General features: G+C 41.3%; 1 protein-coding gene across 4 annotated transcripts in view; it reads left to right on the forward strand.

The window, feature by feature from the left end:
- The window catches only part of INTS8 (integrator complex subunit 8), a 26,641-nt gene continuing 6,607 nt past the window's right edge, over positions 1-20,034 (forward strand). The window contains exons 1-18 of one of the 4 annotated variants that reach the window (XM_081204448.1): positions 1-124; positions 966-1,147; positions 1,702-1,879; positions 2,354-2,494; positions 3,278-3,349; positions 3,848-3,899; positions 9,161-9,343; positions 9,903-10,010; positions 10,317-10,466; positions 11,280-11,380; positions 12,524-12,665; positions 13,446-13,516; positions 14,098-14,273; positions 15,698-15,831; positions 16,300-16,410; positions 17,639-17,840; positions 18,226-18,347; positions 19,498-19,682. In XM_081204448.1, the coding sequence (XP_081060574.1) occupies positions 1,018-1,147; positions 1,702-1,879; positions 2,354-2,494; positions 3,278-3,349; positions 3,848-3,899; positions 9,161-9,343; positions 9,903-10,010; positions 10,317-10,466; positions 11,280-11,380; positions 12,524-12,665; positions 13,446-13,516; positions 14,098-14,273; positions 15,698-15,831; positions 16,300-16,410; positions 17,639-17,840; positions 18,226-18,347; positions 19,498-19,682 (2,258 nt within the window). In that variant the 5' untranslated portion in view covers positions 1-124; positions 966-1,017. Of the gene's footprint in view, positions 125-390; positions 413-965; positions 1,148-1,701; positions 1,880-2,353; positions 2,495-3,277; positions 3,350-3,847; positions 3,900-9,160; positions 9,344-9,902; positions 10,011-10,316; positions 10,467-11,279; positions 11,381-12,523; positions 12,666-13,445; positions 13,517-14,097; positions 14,274-15,697; positions 15,832-16,299; positions 16,411-17,638; positions 17,841-18,225; positions 18,348-19,497; positions 19,683-20,034 lie in introns of those variants that run through there. The other 3 variants (XM_081204449.1, XM_081204446.1, XM_081204447.1) reach the window with 3 other exon arrangements.

Below are 20,034 nucleotides of genomic sequence, written 5' to 3' on the forward strand. Positions count from 1 at the left end.
CCTCCCCTTTCCCCGAGACAGGGCGGGCAGGATAAGAGCAAGCGGCACAGGCGGCGGCCATTTTGGTTGGTGGAGGTAAGAGGAGGAGGCGGAGGCGTTTGCCTGTAAAGGGTCAGAGGCAAAGGTGAGGAGGGCGAAGGGGCTGCCGCGTCGCTGGGCTCCAGTGGTGTGGGGCGGAGGGGGTGCTCTGAAGGGATGGGATGTTTAAATAGGTGGGGTGCGGTCTTGCAAAATAAAAGGGATGCAAGGGAGGAGGCGCTGTAGTATGTGGTGTCGCAGGACCCGCAGTGTGTCGCTTTGCACCGCTGCCGTGGCCCCTCCAAAACGGGGTCTGGATGCAGGAATGGTTTGCCCTCGGCGTATGTGAGATGCAATCAATGCAACATGGTGGTAGCCAACACACACCTGAAAGGTGACGCTTCTATGCAAAGCTCACTGTTTGCAACGTTTCTACGTGTATCCGTGTCAGCTGATAATAACAGCTCTAGTGCACATGGGGAAGACCGCTCCGGTGCACAAAAGCAAAGGCCTCAATGAAATCCTTTTTTAAAAAAAATAGTCACTTCATGTATGTTTTTTAATGAGGGACTCTCTGTTGGTTTTCATGTAAGGATGCAGATGAAATGGAAATGGAGCCTAATGAGAAGCGTATCATGTTGTGAACCGCCCCTGAGATCTGCGGATGTTGGGCTCAGACCAATCAATCAATCAATCAATCTATCAATCATAAAATAGCTATTTGTTTGTTTTGCATTTTATATATTTTGCATTTGTTTTGATGGTTCTGGAGTGTATTGCTTTGGTGCAAGGTTTTACAAACAAGAGATCCGTTCCTGCTCACCCCGGATCCCCATTTGTTGTGTTTGTGTTGTGGATCTCAGTGAGGATTAGATACTCTGCAGTCGTAGGAATATATTGCATTGTATGGAGCAGCTGTTATGATGTTGCTTTTAAATCTGGTGTAGCTGCTGGCCCAGCAAATGCTTGAAGAAAGGGAAAGAAACTTCAGAGAGGAAGATGAGTGCAGAAGCTGCTGACCGAGAGGCTGTCACTTCAAGTCGACCTTGCACACCTCCCCAAACATCCTGGTTTGAGTTTTTGCTAGAGGAGTCTCTGCTGGACAAACATCTGAAAAAAGTTTCGCCTGGTTAGTAATATCAAAAAATCTACAGAGAACAAGAGAGCTTGACTGTGTTGTTTCTGCTAGAATGGTTAGGATTCTCCTTAGTTCTATGTATAGGAATTCTTTTGTTGTGAGCTAAATTTGTTACTTGTCATTTGAATGTGGCTGTACAGTTAAGCTGCTTAAATCCCATTGAAATCAGTGGCATTTTAGCCTAAGGGAATGCCACATATTATGAATGTGTGAATGTTTAGCAAAAAATGTATAAAAGGTATCATATTGAATAGAAATAGGGCAAACATTTGCAAGCACACATCATAAACATAGCCATGATTGGTTACAGTGTTCATTTGGTGGTAGACCTGAGTTTGTGTCTGTGTGATGTTGAAAGGGCCATAAATGCAGGGTTGTAATCTTCATCAGTATTAAATAATCAGACAAGTTTGTTTTCTCTAAATAAAAAATCATCGCTGCACGTTCATCCTGGAAAGTATGCTGTTTGCTTTGTATTGGTTACCTCTTTTTCTCTAGTATTTTCATCCAGATCAAACTTTTCCAAACCTGTCTTTTCTGCCCAGTAGATCCCTCACCTGTTCAGCTAATCGTTCAGTTTTTGGAGCAGGCTTCCAAACCTTTGGTGAATGAGCAGAATCAGGTCCAGCCTCCACCTGATAACAAGAGAAACCGCATTTTAAAATTGCTTGCTCTGAAAGTTGCAGCACATTTAAAGTGGGATTTGGATGTACTGGAGAAAAGGTATCAGTGGACTTCTTGGTTAATGTTGTTAACATATAATCAATGGGGAACTTGCAGCTCTTGGGAATTGTAGGCCAGAAACATCTTATTATCTCCCACCTTTAGCCATACTGTCTGGGCTGATGGGAGTTGTAGTCCAACATCATCTGGAGGGTCCCAGGGTTTAGACAGCATTCATTTTTAATTTTTTTTTTACATATTTTGTGCACGTTCTCTCTGGTTTTTATTGTTTTTGTTGTCTTAGAGGAGCACATGCTAATACAAATGTATGCTTTAACAAGGACCTACAGTGCTCAATTAATAATTATTAATCATGATTCAGCAAGCCTGCTGAAAGTAAACAAGTCTGGTCAGTGCCTGCATGGGAGAACACTTGGAAACCTGATGTATGCTACCTTAAGTTGTATTGCTTTAAGGAAGCTTTGTAACAAAGTACCATTCAGTAACTTCTGCAATCCTTGGTCTTTTATTCAGTTTATCGGTTCCTGTATTGAACATGCTGCTGAACGAACTGCTGTGCATTAGTAAGGTTCCTCCAGGAACTAAGCATGTAGATGTGGACCTTGCCAGTTTACCTCCAACCACAGCAATGGCGATACTACTCTACAATAGATGGTGAGAATGTCATTGTTTGAGTGTCATTGATGTAATTCAAATATGGAGACAAGTGTTAAGATTAAATGAATCTTGATTATATTGCTTAAACTAAACTGGTCTAATTTGATAGTCCTATGACAAAAATGTTGTATGCACATTGGTTTGCAGTTTTCTTTGAGATTTAAACCAGCAGTTGTAATAAATCATTATTTTCAATGTGTACATAGATCCCTAACTATAATATTATTTTGTAACTTACATAAAAGATCAAGGAAAATTATAGGGATATACTGTCAAGTTATTGAATCGGAGGAGAGGTTGACCACAATCCCATTTTAAATGTGGTGTAGAGTCTTAGATCTATTTGTTGCCATTTTTCTTGGGTGGAGCATATGCAGTCATGGATAAAGTTTCACATATTTTTCCTTGTAAAATAGCTTTTTTATATGTAGGAGCCATGCAAGAAAAAAGTTGGCAACTTCATGTGCTATACTATACATGATATTTTTTAGAATCAGATAGGTTGTTGGTGCTTTTTGATAACTTGTGACTATCACACTTTGAGTGCTGTTTTAATGTAGCACAAACTTTTGTTTGAAGCTGTAATAATGGATAGAGCTGATAATAATAATAATAATAAATTTTTATTTATAGCCCGCCCTCCCCGGCCAGAGCCAGGCTCAGGGCAGCTAACACTAGTAAAATTACAGTAAAAACATAATGGGGGCAAAAAAACAATTTAAAAATCAGGTTGTTTCCATGACTGAACTGTATGATTATCACTTAACTTTCTTTTAATAGGGCTATTAGGACCATAGTCAAAAGCAGTTTTCCTGTCAAACAAGTGAAACCTGGTCCACCTCAGTTAAATGTGTAAGTTTGTGCATCTGTTTCAGACCCTTACAAACAATACATTAATCAACTTAACTCTACTTTTAGCAAGGCATAGCAGTGGTTTAACATCATAGGTCATTACAATAAATATTGTTCAGACGTTTAATATTATTGTTGGTTACATGGTCAATTGAAACTTTACTGTATTTTTTTTAAAAGGGTGTGCGTGCGTGCTGGTAAACTTTTTTTTTTAAAGAACCCTGCCACTGAATTGATTGTAGCTGAGAATAGGTTCTGGTCCTATTAGAGCAAATTATATTCAGAAAAGTTTTGTAAAATGCCTAAAATGTAAAAACTGAATCAATTCTCTATTACTGAAGTGTTGTTGGAGAAATTTAAAATGCCGTAAACAAAAAAAAACTTTTGTTTTCTTAAATTCAGAAGATGTAAGCTGTTTTGGAAATCTAAATATAGGGACATCCGTTTAATATTGCTTTGAATGGTACGCTCATTGTTGCTTTTGCCTTTTTTATTTAGAATGAATCAGATTCAGCAAGAAAAGGAAGTAACAGAAAATATCCTGAAAGTAGTAAGTGCCTTTTTCTTTGCTAGATGTGAATGTGAGTGGATTGACATATTTAAGGAAAAAAATGTGGAACTTTGGATCAATGTACTGAATTTAAACCCTTCCTGGATAAATATGGCCCTTCGTAACTTTTCTTTTCAATAGTTTATTTGCCATAGCATATATTCCAAACATTCTCGTGCTCTTAAAAACCATAGAATAACACGTCATGTGCTCCAATCTCATTAAAAGGAAGGAATACATTAAGATGTGAGTGAAAATTAAGATGTGAGTGTATTAACAGAGCAACTCCTCTTGCTTTATTGGAGACACTGGCTGTAAATTTTTGCCCAACCCATGACTGTGTAAATAAATAACTGTCTGCTTTATGAGTTCCTTGCAAGAATACAGTGGTACCTCGCAAGACGAATGCCTCGCAAGACGAAAGAGTTTTCTGTTTTTTGAGTCGTTCCGCAAGACAAATTTCCCTATGGGCTTGCTTCGCAAGACGAAACGTCGTGAGAGTTCTTGCGAGTTTGTTTCCTTTTTCTTAATGCCGCTAAGCCGCTAATAGCCGTTCTTCGCAAGACAAAAAAACCGCAAGATGAAGAGACTCGCGGAACGGATTAATTTCGTCTTGCGAGGCACCACTGTACTTATGTGTGGGTCCATTTTGTATAAATATGTTGCCATTCTGGCCTGTTTTACCACATTTCCCAGTCCCTTCACATTTAAAGTAATTATGTTGGTGTCAGTACTCATTCTGACAGGTGGCTATTACCGTATTTTTCGCTCTGTAACACGCACCCGACCATAACACGCACATAGTTTTTAGAGGAGGAAAATCCGTAGGCATGCCACCCGTAGGCATTTCCTCCATAACACGCACAGACATTTCCCCTTACTTTCTAGGAGGAAAAAAGTGAGTGTTATGGTGCAGAAAATACGGTAATTACCCCCCCCCCCCAATTAAGTTGTTCTATAAAGTTATTGTCATTATGGCAGATAGCAGTGAGCGACTGCCGTCGCTGTGCAGGCAAAGCAGGTTCTTGAACACTAGTTTCTAAGATTTCCTGTGCTAAGGATCTACAGTTCCTGAGTCCCTGATCCATGCTGCTATTAAGTGTCCCATATACTGTCGTGGGTGGCGCTGTGGGTTAAACCACAGAGCCTAGGACTTGCTGATCAGAAGGTTGGCGGTTCGAATTCCCGCGATGGGGTGAGCTCCCGTTGCTCACTCCCTGCTCCTGCCAACCTATCAGTTCAAAAGCACGCCAAAGTGCAAGTAGATAAATAGGTACCACTCCAGCGGGAAGGTAAACGGCGTTTCCGTGCGTTGCTCTGGTTTGCCAGAAGCGGCTTAGTCATGCTGGCCACATGACCTGGAAGCTGTACGCCGGCTCCCTCGGCCAATAAAGCGAGATGAGCACCGCAACCCCAGAGTCGGTCACGACTGGACCCAATGGTCAGGGGTCCCTTTACCTTTACCTATACTGCCATACCTTGGGTTACAGACTCTTCAGGTTGTATTTTTTTGGGTTACGGACCGCCGAAACCCGGAAGTACCGGAACAGGTTACTTCTGGGTTTTGGCGGCTGCGCGTGTGCAGAAGTACTAAATTGTGCTTTGCACATGCGCAGAAGTGCTGAATCGCAACCTGCACATGCGCAGACGCGTCACTGCAGGTTGTGAAGGCTGCGGGTTGTGAACGTGCATCCTGCACCGATCACGTTCGCAACCCGAGCATCCACTGTACTATACGCGGTTGCTGCATCTTCTGTGCAGGGAGATGTGCTGTTACGTCCGCTGCTAAGTCCTTCACCCAAGTTTCTGGGTGAATCAATGCAGCAAAATGAGGGACTCCAACAAGCAGTGGTGCTACTGCCTTATGTGGTGAACCCAATTCCTGATCCTCAAGCTCCCTCATTGAGAGCCAGGCTGATGTTGTGACCATACCTGCCTCACTGTAACGTCCCCCCCCCCCCACTGAATCTCAGATTTTGCTTGCTGAAGGGAACTGGACTGTGCTTGTGTTTCGTATTTTGATGAATAGTTCCTTGTGTGAGGTGGTATTGAGGATAATGGGTTTTCGTGAAGACTCCTTGGATTGAAAATCGATTGGGTATGTTGTAGGAATCTTGAACTCTGCAGAAATCTTTAAAAGACTGGATTTCAAAAGTTCAAGCCTTCTGATAATCCCTTGTTGCTCTTCCATTGGGAGGTTTTTAAAAGAGCATTTCAAATTCTCCTCCCAGTTGCAGTTGTCTTTGGTTAAATCTTCTGATTCCAGGCACTTGAGCAGATCCTTTGGGGGGGGGTTGCTTAGGCTATTTTGAATTCTCCTTATTGGTGTCCTGTTGTTGTTGTGATGGCCAGCTGCTTTAGGGTTATCTAATAATGGCAATATAGTCAATTTTTTTAAAAGCTTGTGTTGGAAAAACTCCCATATCAGTCAGCATAGACTTGGCATGTTGTAACATTGTCAGGATACTGGGACTCCTGAAAGATAGTAAAACTTTCTGTGTTTGTTTGGGGCAGATCAGAGATTCTTTTAGCTGATAGAAATGTGGACCAAGGTAGGAATCTGCCTTTATAGGTGCATATTGTAAGGTTGACTTGGTTTGCTTGCAGCACTAAATGTTGCTGCTCTTTCATTTCACTGCCAGACTTCTGGCTTGAGTTCTCTCAATGTTTGGATCTATTTTTGTTTGTTTGTTTGTTTATCTCCTTAGCTCGTGGGGCGATAGAGGAGGTACCTTTGAAACCCTGTGACAACTCGAGTAGATCTCCCTACCGAGTGTCCCCTTGACCTTACTGATCAAAATATTCATTTTGGAATGTAGTAAGTTCAGTGTTTGACAAATCAATTGTTTTAGCTGTCATTAGAATCAGCTCGGGACGCGGGTGGCGATGTGGGTTAAAGCCTCAGCACCTAGGACTTGCCGATCGAAAGGTCGGCAGTTCGAATCCCCGCGGTGGGGTGCGTTCCCGTCGCTCGGTCCCAGCGCCTGCCAACCTAGCAGTTTGAAAGCACCCTCGGGTGCAAGTAGATAAATAGGGACCGCTTACCAGCAGGAAGGTAAACGGCATTCTGTGTGCTTCGCTGGCTCGCCAGATGCAGCTTGTCACTGGCTCCCGGCCTATAGAGTGAGATGAGCGCACAACCCTAGAGTCTGTCAAGACTGGCCCGTACGGGCAGGGGTACCTTTACCTTTACCTTTTTAGAATCAGCTCAGCTGGGTTCTCCTGAGTAGCACTCGGGTTCGTCTCAGCCTTCTGGGGTTCTGAATTTGCCTTATTATGATTGCTGTTGGGCTCCCCGATAGTGCTGATAGGATCTTCATATGAATCTCCATGTACTTCAGCTAGCACTGCAAAGCGATTGTGAAAGGGAACTTGTGCAGACGTAGCAAGACATGTTGAGGGGGGGAAATCCCGATCTTAGACTGTTTAGCTGTGGGGGGCGGGGAGTGAGTAGTCCTCAATTTCTCTAAAACGTTTGTTTGGCCCCCTGATCATCCTTCCCACCAGTTAGTGTGCCAGACTAGTCAGAGGGCAATTAAAAATTACAGAGCAGCCGGCTTAATTAAGCATAGGTTTACTCTAGAAACACTATTGTTGTTTTTGAGTGAGTTGAACCTCCCGCAGCCTCTTATCAGCATTAATAGTTGAAGCTGCTTGGGCAGCTGGGGCATGTTTTGACTACTGCCAGCTTTATCTTCCAAGAATACTGAATAATTTCCTTTCAGGAACCCTACATTTCAGACAGCCGGGACACAGGTGGCACTGTGATCTAAACCACCGAGCCTTGGGCTTGCCGATCAAAAGGTTGGCGATTCGAATCCCTGCGACGGGGTGAGCTCCCGTTGCTTGGTTCCAGCTTCTGCCAACCTAGCAGTTTGAAAGCACGTCAAAGTGCAAGTAGATTAATAGGTACTGCTCCGGCGGGAAGGCAAACGGCGTTTCTGTGCGCTGCTCTGGTTTTGCCAGAAGCGGCTTAGCCATGACCCGGAAAAACTGTCTGTGGAGCAGACAAACGTCGGCTCCCTCAGCCTGTAAAGTGAGATGAGCGCCGCAACCCCAGAGTCGTTCGCGACTGGACTTAGCTGTCAGGGGTCCCTTTACCATTACACTTCAGACAACTGTAAGTCTGTGTATAGGCTGAATGTAAACTCCCCCCTCTGAATTATCTTGCAGCTACTGTCCTCAGTTCAATTAATTAGCTTATGTAGGTAACAATTTAAGATTTTAAGGAGGTTTTCTCACCGCTGCTGTATCGTAGTCTCCATCTTTTTTGTAACTTTCCTGTGACCCTGTTGGTGCCCTCTTATTTGTGGTCTAATTCCGGGTCCATGTTATAAGAAAGAGTTTGTTCAAGGAGGTCGGGGTGGAGAACCTCTGACCCACGAGCCTAATTTGGTCTGCCAGGTCATTTTGGCTAAGTCATTTCCACCTGCTCCTACACCTTGTGTCATATACGATGTAAGGTATGGGATAGATAAAAACCAGTCTCAGGGATTAGCTGATTGGCAGTGTCTGTAAAACCCTATGCAAAGCGCTGTGTGAAATAGTGCTTTAAAGGGGGCTACTGGAGACAACTTTGGGCTAAAAGATCACCTGGTGTCATTTGTGAGGTCAGTTGACGGACCCGTCACACTCTACCTGGAAGTGGGTGGGACACATAATGATCTGGTCTGCCGGACAGATGCAGCTCCCCACCCCGAAGGAAATTTTCTCACGTATGTGTATTGTGGTGCAAGGAACTAGGCCACAAAAGCACAGGAAGAAAGAGCCAGGCTCTTTTCACAAGTTACTGGTCTTATTCCCTCATTCATTCATATTTTTATTTATTTATTTCTTAAATTTATTTGCCACCCTTCATCACAAGATGTCAGGGCTGTTCACAGAATAAAATACAAGATAAAAACACCAGTAAATAATTGAAACAAAAGCAACAATAATCTTCTCTTCTCACAGGCACATTTAAAGTTGGTGTATAATTTTAATCAGCCAAAGGCCTGGTTGAAGATTGTGATTGAATTCAGTAGGACTTGCTTCTGAGTGAGCATGTTTAGGACTGTGATGTTACTTCTGAAGTGTGCAAAATAATCTGAACCGGAAGCCAATTAAAGGGTTATTGTTTGTGGTTAAGTAAGTTAGTAAGATCCTATGCTGCTTATGGAGTAAAGGAGAACTTTGTGCTAAATATTCTAAATATAATGAACACATTGAATAAATAAGTGGCAATAATAACTGGATACATGCATTTCTTTGGGTCGTTACAGCTAAAAGAACAGGCTGCTGATTCCATTCTGGTCTTAGAAGGAGCACTCAAATTAAATAAAGATCTTTATATTCACACAATACGGACTCTAGATTTGCTAGCCATGGACCCTGGTGCGGTTAATGGAGAAACAGAGAGTTCCACAGCGGGATTCAACATCAGTGCTGAGGAACTGCAGTGTCAGGTATGCCAGACATTTTGCCTGAAAGCATAGCTGCTGAAATGGTGGTGCTTATGATGCAATTCATGATGCCTCAAAGCACCACTATTATTCTATATTCAAGCTTCCTTGATTTACCTGTGGCTTCTAAGCTTATTTCATATTTAATTATTTCATAAAATGCATATATCACTTGAATGTGTATTTTTTTAAAAAAAATATCTCAAAGTGGTTTACAAAAAGTAAGCTTCAAGTATGGAGTCTTACAATTATCTCTAGGCCTCTGTTCCTTTCCCAATTATTACTAAGTTCAATTTGGATATTTTCCAATTGTTGGAAACGGAAGGAAAACCCATATTCAAGCAAATATGTACCACAGAGTCTTCGACACTCTGAGCATAGTCAATCTTTTCCTTCAGGCTTTTCTCAAAGATTGTGGCAGACACAGAGATTTTATATATCTACCATAGTTTTGTTTGTTTAGATAATTTATATCCTGCACTTTCAACATAGATTTATGTTCCCACAGCGTAAGAAACAAAAAATATAATTTTGAAAGAAATGCTGCTTGTTTGTGTTTCAGGTCTGCTATGATTTAGGTGCCATCTATTTTCAGCAAGGTTCCACAGATTCTGCTCTTTATGGAAACGCCAGAGAGAAATTTTTTAGAACCAAGGAACTGATTTCAAAGGTAAGTCATTCAACAATAGACAGCTCATTTCAGTTTTTGCATGTGTAACCAAATATTTCACATTCATGCAATGCGATCTAGTGCTCACTTTAACTAGATATATCCTGTGAGCAATTTGGGTTTACCTATTTGGGTTTCCTGATCCTTTGTCTTAAGTACAAGAAAACTGAGTTTTCCATTGGAACATGTAATGCATAATGTTTATACATTTAGGAAATGATTTCATCATATATAGCCTTTGAAGACATTTGTCTTAAATAATGAATTATTTTAAAGTTACTGATAGAAATTGGATATTTCTTACAGATTGGCTCTTCGCTTCATTGCATCATAGATGAAAAAAGGTTAGCTGGTTACTGCCAAGCTTGTGGAGTTCTTGCACCTTCTGACAATACTTCACAGCCATCAACTCCTTACAGTCAAATCCACAGCTGTTTAAGATCTGGCAGTTATCAGGTAAAGGATTTGCAAAGCTTGAATTGCACATCATGTGATCCTTATATTAGTCTGCTTGTTTATTCCTCAAGTAAGGTAAAAAGGTAAACGGTAAATGACCCCTAGGTGGTTAAGTCCAGTCAAAGGCGACTATGGGGTGCGGCACTCATCTTACTTTTCAGGTTGAGGAAGCTGGTGTTTGTCACAGACAGCTTTCCAGGTCATGTGGCCAGCATGATTAAACCACTTGTGGTGCAACTGAACACCGTGACAGAAGCCAGAACGCATGGAAATGCCTTTTACCTTCCCACCGCAGCAGTACCTATTTACCTACTTGCACTGGCATGGTTTCAAACTGCTAAGTTGGCAGAACTGGGACAGAGCAGAGTGGTTTAGACCAGAGTGCCCCCCGCGTCCCTATTCCTCAAGTATATTATTAGTAGTAAGCAGAATATTATTAAGTAGTCTGCTGTATATAGGAATTGTTATTCTCCTGAGAATAAAAACCAGATAGAACCAAAGCTGTCTCTTTTAATTTTGTATTGTAATCAATTGGTTACATAAATAACAAAAAAAAGTTCATTATACTTTTAAAACCTTTTCATATTCTGATTTTCGCAGCACGCTTTATATATTGACACGTTTTTAAGTTCAAAACAATGAAAAATAACATTTCACATCTGTATAAGTTAATTTAATATCTGTATAAGTTGAGTTGTTGTTGCAGTATCCAGTAAACTGGTTCCAGCTAACTTTGAAACTATTCCGTCTTGGTGTTGGGCCAAATGCCATATATTGTCAAACTGATTCATCTTCTCTCTGCATGTACTTCAGGAACTAGTGAAGATTTTCCTTGAAGATAACCGAACACCCAGTTTACCCGTTCAGTTCAGGCAATCAGTTCTCAGGGAACTCTCCCAGAAAGCTCAACAAGGGTGAGAAATAACTTGAATGAATCATTCCGATGCATGCTTTGCTTAACAGTTAAGGCCAGGCAGAAGGTATAGATTTCTGAGCAGTTGGCTCGGACCAGTTCCAAGCCAATTGGTACTTTCAGCTCATGGTTGACAACTTAAAACTCTGAGGTAATTTGGCCTGATTTGCTTGTAGTTCACAATATTTTTAAAATGTTGAACTACTTGCTTTTCATTATTAGAACAGCATTTCAAGCAGGAATTGAAATAAAAAAATTCCTTCCTGTAGCACCTTAAAGACCAACTAAGTTAGTTCTTGGTATAAGCTTTCGTGTGCATGCACACTTCTTCAGATACACTGAAGAAAGCTTATACCAAGAACTAACTTAGTTGGTCTTTAAGGTGCTACAGGAAGGAATTTTTTTATTTTGACTATGGCAGACCAACACGGCTACCTATCTGAAGCAGGAATTGAATAATCCTAGGTGTCCGGTCCCTACTATTCCCTTAGTGTGAAAAGAATTGAAATGTTTCATTGGTTCAGTGCAGGGCTAACTTGTAAGCATTCAAAATGCATTTGACGACCCACCCCCCCCCAACTAGGTTCGAAGCATACGCTTTCTGTGTTTATTTATTAAAAAAAAAAGAGTTAAGAAGCTGTATTTTATGTTGCCTCATTGAGGAACATCTCTGGGTTATTTGTGGGGCATAGGAATTCGTTCACCCCCCCCCAAAATATATATATATACTCCGGTCCACCACATAGTCTGAGGGACGGTGGACCGGCCCACGGCTGAAAAGGGTTGCTGACCCCTGGTGTATATCTATCCACAGTCCTGATGCCACATTCATAATCTCTGTCTTCTATCCTGATGATAAATGTGCTTTGAGGTTTTTTACCATACAAGTGCATAAATTTTATGAAATCAATCAGTCAAACAAACAAACAAACAAACAATCAAACAAATAAGAGAATGGCTGGAATGTGAAGGATGAATTGTTTGCCCCATATCTTACTGTCCATCATCAATACCTTTCTCAAACTTGCTTCTGCAGTAGCCCCTTCTGGGCAGTCAAGCTGCATTCTGGAGTGTAAGAACTGTCCCTTGTGTCCTTTTATGTGCTTTTCTTCTAACAGCATGTGAACTTTCCGTATTTTTCTAGGAATGATGTCTTGGAAGAAATATGTTTCAAGGTGTGTGTGTGCAACAGTGTTTGTGATGTAATGCAAGGCCGACCAGTCGGTGTCCACTTTAACCAGCTGTTTCTTAGACCCACCAAAGAAAAAATAGACTTTCTCCTAGAGGTATGGAATTGTCCTCAGTTTTAGGCATATCTGCTTAAACTGTTTTCTAAACTGCTTTTTAAAGCTACTGAATACAGCTTATTGATCCTAATGCACTTTTTAAGTGCTATGCTTTTCACTGTTGTATCTGAACTAATGGGTGCTACTTAACTTTTAAAATATGTGTTACTTAGTTTTGTGGCTATGAAATCATTAGCTGTTCAGTTATGGTATTGGGTAGCAGATTGGTTGACTAGATACATATCCTTACCATGTAATTATTGGTTAGAGTTATCAGACAATTGAGTGTATACACGTAACTGCTTCAGAAGGTACACAACCAGCATGTGGAAGCCACAATACACAGTATGTTTTCAGATTGCCCTCACCCAAATGAACTAATGTTATGAATGTGAAAAGGTTATCTGCTGGCTAGCTTTAAGTCTGCCTTGACAAATACTTCAGGTAAATATCTGCTCTTTCATGGGATTGATTCAGATATTCAGTAGCATGCAGGGCTGCATGTGTGTAGAGGTGCTGTTCTCATGAACCACCAAATCCATCTGGGACCTTATTACATTTCATACAGTTGTTGTTAGAATGTTTTTTTTCCCTCAGTGGCTAGCATGCTATCTTTATTACTCCTCTTTTGCATACTCTTTTGAGGGAGCTTATGAAAATGTCTATTTTCTGAAGGAGTATACGCAATCCGAAAAAAAAATTAAATGTGTGTGCTTTTGTTTTTGTTTTAAGCTTACTTAATTTTTCACTAAAGCTCAATTCAGTATTTCAACTTTGCAGGTATGTTCAAAATCAATACAAGTAGAAAGTGCTTCAGAATCCTCAAAAAGGAAAATGGCCTATTTTCTGAAGTAAGTATGCAATATTAGATTACTTGCAGTCCTCCTTAAAAAGTTGATTAGTATCTTTCATTCAGGGAAGTAGTTAAGTGCTAAGTATATCAGGTACTAAGATATCATTGGTACCAAGGAAGAAACAACATAATAGTGTTTGTCTGTAAGCTAAATAGCCCTCAGACATTTTCTCAGCTTCAACAAATTCCCACATGTGCCACTTCTAAAAGGGGGGGTGATAACTGCTGGTGTAATTCGTGGTCAAACCTAAGCTAAATAACTCTTACGTAGAATGCTTTTTGTTCATTGACATGATCCACTCTAGGTAGGTGATTCAAAAGCAGTTGTAATTAAGACCTGCTGATTTCCTTAGCCATTGCTACACAAGATACCAGTGTCTCAACAACTACCTTTCTCATGTGGTCATTTGGACACCTGGCATGATTCACTGTAAACGCAGTGATTAGTAAATAGCCCCTTGTTTAAAAACATCTTTGAATGTATATTCCAAATGTCATGCCACTACAAACTACGCAAAGTGCTGCAATTTCTCTTTCTGCTAATCTTTGCTTAATGAGACCTTTGATTGTTTTTTACAGAAATCTCTGTTTGGGTTTGGAAGACCTCCAACTTGTCTTCATGATTTCCTCCCACGAGCTCTTCATAGCGTTGCTGAAAGATGATGAACGAAAGCTGCTTATTGATCAAATGAGGAAAAGGTCGCCTCGAGTCAACTTAGGCACTAAGCCTATAACTTCATTTTATGATATTCCAGGTTATTTTCCCACCCTCCCACTTAAAATATTCATAGATAGCTTTTTTCTGAAGACAAATGACAGTCCTTCAGTAAGTTAAGCCCTGAGCAAAGAGTAATCAGCTTATGCAACAAGTTGCTATAGTATGTGTTTTGGCAGTTATTGTAGATTCCTATTAGTCATCATAGATGGCTAACATTGCAACCTGCATATTCAGAAGCCATGCACTTCTGACTACCAGGTGCTAAGGGTTCCAGCTCAATATGGGATATCAACAGGCCTGCAGTTCACTACTCAATCTGCGGTAGTTATCTCCCTGGCAAGTATCTGAGTGAAAAATCTAAACTGCACACCTGTAGCCAGTAGAATACTGTTGCGTGCTGCGCTCTGGCTTGAAAGAGTTGAGATAATGGGACTAGCCGCTGCTAGGTTGTGAAGATGGAGCTATTGTCTTTTGCTTTAAGGGCTACTGGCTTGTCAGGGCAGAAATGAGAGTGGTTGAACCAAGCATGCAATCTCTCAAGGTGCTCCTGGGAGCAGGAAAGAGATCTTTCTGCTTGCCTTCCCAGCTTAATTCAGGGAGGCACAGAATTGGACTTACATGGCTTTCTGAGCTGCAGCTAGGATGACCCATATTTACTTGGGAGTTGAGTTGGAGAGCTTAGAGAAGAGAGAGGCATCATCTTGGGCATTATGTGAAACAGTGGGATATTGCTGTCATGCAGTATTTCTGAGACTGAGGTTCTCTTTGAGACTGTTTTATCGAGCCCAAGAGTCTATTCGGTTATTGTTTTAACCCAATGCAGAAATTTCATTTTCCCCGTCTTGAAGTGGATGACCAAACACAGTGTGGATGTGTGGTTGTTAGGTACAGAAGTATAACGTTTTTAGGGAATCCAAAATTAATGTGTCCTGAGGGCTATGACTACAAAGAGTCTTGATGCCACCTGAAGGTTTCTGTGTATGTCTGTGTCTATGTATGGCAGTGACATTAGCACTGTACAGTGGTACCTCAGGTTACATACGCTTCAGGTTACATACGCTTCAGGTTACAGACTCTGCTAACCCAGAAATAGTGCTTCAGGTTAAGAACTTTGCTTCAGGATGAGAACAGAAATCGGGCTCCAGCAACGCGGCGACAGCAGGAGGCCCCATTAGCTAAAGTGGTGCTTCAGGTTAAGAACAGTTTCAGGTTAAGAACGGACCTCCGGAACGCATTAAGTACTTAACCCAAGGTACCACTGTACATTCAAATATTTATATGGTGGATAGCATTAATTAAAGTGATTTCATTTTGGTGTAAAATAAAAGCATCTTTAGTTGATCCATCTTATCTTAAAAGTGTTAATCTTTTTTCTGTTCCCTCCAGTTAGTTATAGCTTGGTTCAGGGAAAACTCAGTATAATAAATTGCTCATTGACCTCTGTGATAATTTCTCTTCCAGCCTCAGCAAGTGTGAATATTGGTCAGCTTGAACATCAGCTTATATTATCAGCCGATCCCTGGAGGATCCGCCAAATTTTAATTGAATTGCATGGCATGACATCAGAACGCCAGTTCTGGACAGTTTCTAACAAGGTACTTTTAATTTTTGACTACCTTAATTTTCTGTGTGTAAGACACCCCCATGTATAAGATGGCCCCTACTATTGGGGACTAAATTTAAAGAAAATGAGGGGAGATGGCCCAAAGTTGTTGAACTTTTTTTTAGGGGGAATTGCATGAGCACCATCACCCCAGCAGGACCGTTGCTAGGGTTTGTCAAAGTGGGCAGCGGCTCCCCACACACCACTGCAGGTGGTAAGCTCCCTAGAGTGTGCGCCTCCCGCAGCGGCATGGGGGAAGGAATTGCGCGCCCACCAACCAGCTGGCTGGCTGCGCGCAGCTTCCCCCCCCAAGCCATTATCCATGTATAGAACAACCCCAGTTTTTTTGACATGATTCTTGAGTCAAAAAACCTTGTCTAATACATGGAAAAATATGGCAACTTCTTTAAATCTGAGCTATATTACAGTTATTGATTTCTGTGTTGTTGCTTTTTCTTAGTGGGAAGTGCCAAATGTTTACGGCAATGTAATCCTAGGGATCAAAGATAATTTGACCAGGGATTTGGTCTACATCCTTATGGCAAAGGGGCTACACTGCAGTACAGTCAAGGTGAGGTAATCATTATCTTGCTAATAAGAATCTTGCCAATTAACATTATGGAATGCTGCTAATAACTATTACTAGGACTGAGTATTATGTTGTTGGAGATTAAGCATGTGGGATTTTTTAATAAAAAGATGGTGCCACTTTCCTATTCGCCGTGGTTGTTCCCTTCACTGTGATGTCCGGTGTCTTGGTCTTAGGCCCCAAATGGCATATTTGAGTTGCACATAAAGCCACCAGCGTTATGAGAGGGAAGTGTGGCTGACTGTTGTAATTTTAGGCTGTGCGCCTATTTTGCTCCATGTTCCTTTTGCCTGAAGACTACTAGCCTTTCAAGTGGGGTGGGATAGGTTTGTGGATGGGTTTCCCACTGTAAATCAGCAATAGGTGCTCTGGAATTGTTCTGCCTTTTCTGGGCAGATCTGTTCTCACAACTGAGAAAGAGGCGTAGCTGGCTCCATAGCCTGCATTGCTGTGCAGAGCAAGGCAATTATGAGCATGAAAACATTGTGCTCCATGCAATATTTAGATATTTAAAAACCTACTACTTTGACTTTCCTTATTTTCTATGGGTTGATTTCAGTTTCTGTGGTTCAAGGTAATAATTTCAAAAGCCTACTAGCCCTTTAAGACAGGATGGAGATAGTCATGTGATAGACAGTCATGATGCAGCACAGTGATCTTCATAGGGTATGGGGGCATGGACACCATTGATTTTTATCCCAGCCTTCTTAGCAGCAACCAAAATCATGAGTGTGGAATTTAATTATTCCCTTTGCCTCCACCAAAACAAACCACCACTTTAGCAAGCGTATTGCATTATGTGCTTCTGTAGGCTAAATGTTTTATTACAGGACTCTGGACTTTTTGTTGTAGTACAGTGGTACCTCGGGTTACATACGCTTCAGGTTATATATGCTTCAGGTTACAGACTCCGCTAACCCAGAAATAGTGCTTCAGGTTAAGAAGTTTGCTTCAGGATAAGAACAGAAATTGGGCTCCAGCGGCACGGCGGCGGCAGGAGGACCCATTAGCTAAAGTGGTGCTTCAGGTTAAGAACAGTTTCAGGTTAAGAACGGACCTCCGGAACGAATTAAGTACTTAACCCGAGGTACCACTGTACATGAATGTAGCTACTGTCATCGTCCCCCCCAAAAACCCCCACTCTACGTGCAACTAGAAGAGAAATAGGCAAACTCCTCACACTGTTTTTTAAAAATTATTATTATTACAGGATTTTGTCCATGCAAAACAGCTTTTTGCCGCTTGCCTTGAACTTGTGACAGAGTTTTCTCCAAAGCTGCGCCAAGTCATGCTGAACGAGGTGCTACTTTTGGACATTTATTCCCATGAAGCAGGAGCAGGGCTTTTGGGAGAAACACCCCCCTCTAACCTGATCAGCAGAGTTCGAGGTTACTTAGAAATGAGGGTTCCTGGTAAGAATGCTTGGCTAATTATGTGAGAAAACTTCTTCAGAAGCTTAGGATCAGAGGAGGGGAAATACTCCACAACTGATAGATATTAGCTTGTAATCCAAGTGAATGATTTTATTTGTATTCTTCAATCCTGGTGCTTGGGGGAAGGATGTCAGCAGGATGCACTTCAATCTTTATTGCTGTCAATTTTAATTATATTTAAATGTTTTAACTGATTTTAGCTTCTTAATGATAATTTTAATGTTTCTTGTAAACAAACGGCTTAGAGGTTTGACTACAATGACGTGGTATATAAATTTTCTCAAACAAATAAACATTGTATGCTTGTAAACATATAAGATGTTAAAAGTATCTAATCAGTTGCTCTTTAAAAATATTGTTTTAGATATTCCACTTCGACAAGTTGTAGCAGAGGAATGTGTTGCCTTTTTGTTGAACTGGAGGGAGAATGAGTACTTAACGATGCAAGTTCCTCTCCCACTGGTTCAGACCAATCCTTACGTGAAGGTAAGGCATGTTTCGGAACTGACTACCAATACATTTGAAATTGTATAAATCCTAAACTGTCTCCAGACTTACCTGTTATTCTGTTCAAATGCTGCCCAAATTAATGGAGCTTTATTTTTCAACAACATTTGCTTTAACTCGTCTACCTATAGATATAGATTGCATATAGATATAGATATAGATACACCCATACATGTACATGTACATGTACATATACATATACATATACATATACACATACCATATTTTTCGCTCCATAAGACACACTTTTCCCCTCCTAAAAAGTAAGGGGAAATGTGTGTGTGTCTTATGGAGCAAATGCAGGTGGGAGGCTCTGCTCAGTGCTCCCTTTAAAGAGCTGCGTGAAGTGTGTGTGCTTTTTCGCAAGGTGGGAGAAGGGACTGATGGGCTGCCCTCTGTCCCTTCCCACAACTCCCGGAAAAGTCAGCAAGAGCCGCTGCCGGGCCTCCCTTTCGTCCCTCATCCTGCTTTGCTGGGAAGCCAGCAGAACAAGAGGCGCTGCACAGCTATTGCTCTTGCTCTACTGGTTTCAGTGAGAGCTGCGCAGCTTGCTCTGCTGGCTTTTCAGCGAAGCGGGAGGAGGGATGGAAGGGTTTAAAGCAAGAAAAGCGAGAGCCGCTTACATGCTCTGCGCAGAATATTTTATTTCTTGCTTTCCGCCTCTAAAAACTAGGTGCGTCTTATGGTCAGGTGCGTCTTAGGGAGCGAAAAATACGGTGCACACAGTGCTTTTTTAAAAAAATAATGTTTAGGGGTGCTCTCATTTTGACTCAAGAAAATCACCCTTTGATAGTTCAAATTGGAAAACATAAAAACAGTAAATGGACAAAAGTACAAAGATTCACAAAACGTGATATGTGCTAAACTTGTTGAAATTCTGAATTCCAAAAGCACGTGTTATATGAGGTGTAAGAGTTTGTCTGCTGCCAGGAAAGAGTAAAACATTCTGGACATACACAAGCAACTTTGGGTTTCACCGAAGTAGGTCTCTGGGTTGTGTAGCTGAGGATTTCTTTGCCAGATTTGATTTCCTAGCTGTAACCAGGCACAGATTGCTGGGAAAAGAAACAGCGTGCCTTGAAAGCTTTCAAAGACTGACGGTTCCTTCTTGGTGGTGTGTTTTGCTTAGCTTGGACAGCTTTTGGCTGCCACATGTAAAGATCTTCCTGGACCCAAAGAAAGTAGACGGGCAGCGAAAGACCTTTGGGAGGTGGTTGTACAGATCTGCAGTGTAACCAACCAACACAAACGAGGGAATGATGGCAGAGTGAGCTTAATAAAGCAGAGAGACTCAACGTTGGGCATAATGTACAGGTAAGTTGCTATAGTTTTTTTAAAAAAATACAACTCAAAGCCAAAATAGGTGTCTTCTGAACATGGGTGTACCTGTAGCCAACGTTAGGAAGAGCTACAACATTGCTCCAACCCTAAATTGAGTCTAATTAAATTAATTATTGCATAGGATTAATTGAATATATGGGTGGGGAGGGAAAAGAGTAAACTGGCCTGCTTATTTGAGCCTCTTATGGTTTATAGCACCCTGTTCTGGGGTTGAAGATACACTTCAGCATTTTGGTTCAGGTCTGATGGGTGGTTGTACACTGTAGTTCCTGTTGTATTAAAATTTGCTTTTAAAATCTTTTACAAATAAATTGAATACATATAA

This window comes from Podarcis bocagei (assembly GCF_964188305.1).
Source record: "Podarcis bocagei genome assembly, chromosome: 8".
NCBI lineage: Eukaryota > Metazoa > Chordata > Lepidosauria > Squamata > Lacertidae > Podarcis > Podarcis bocagei.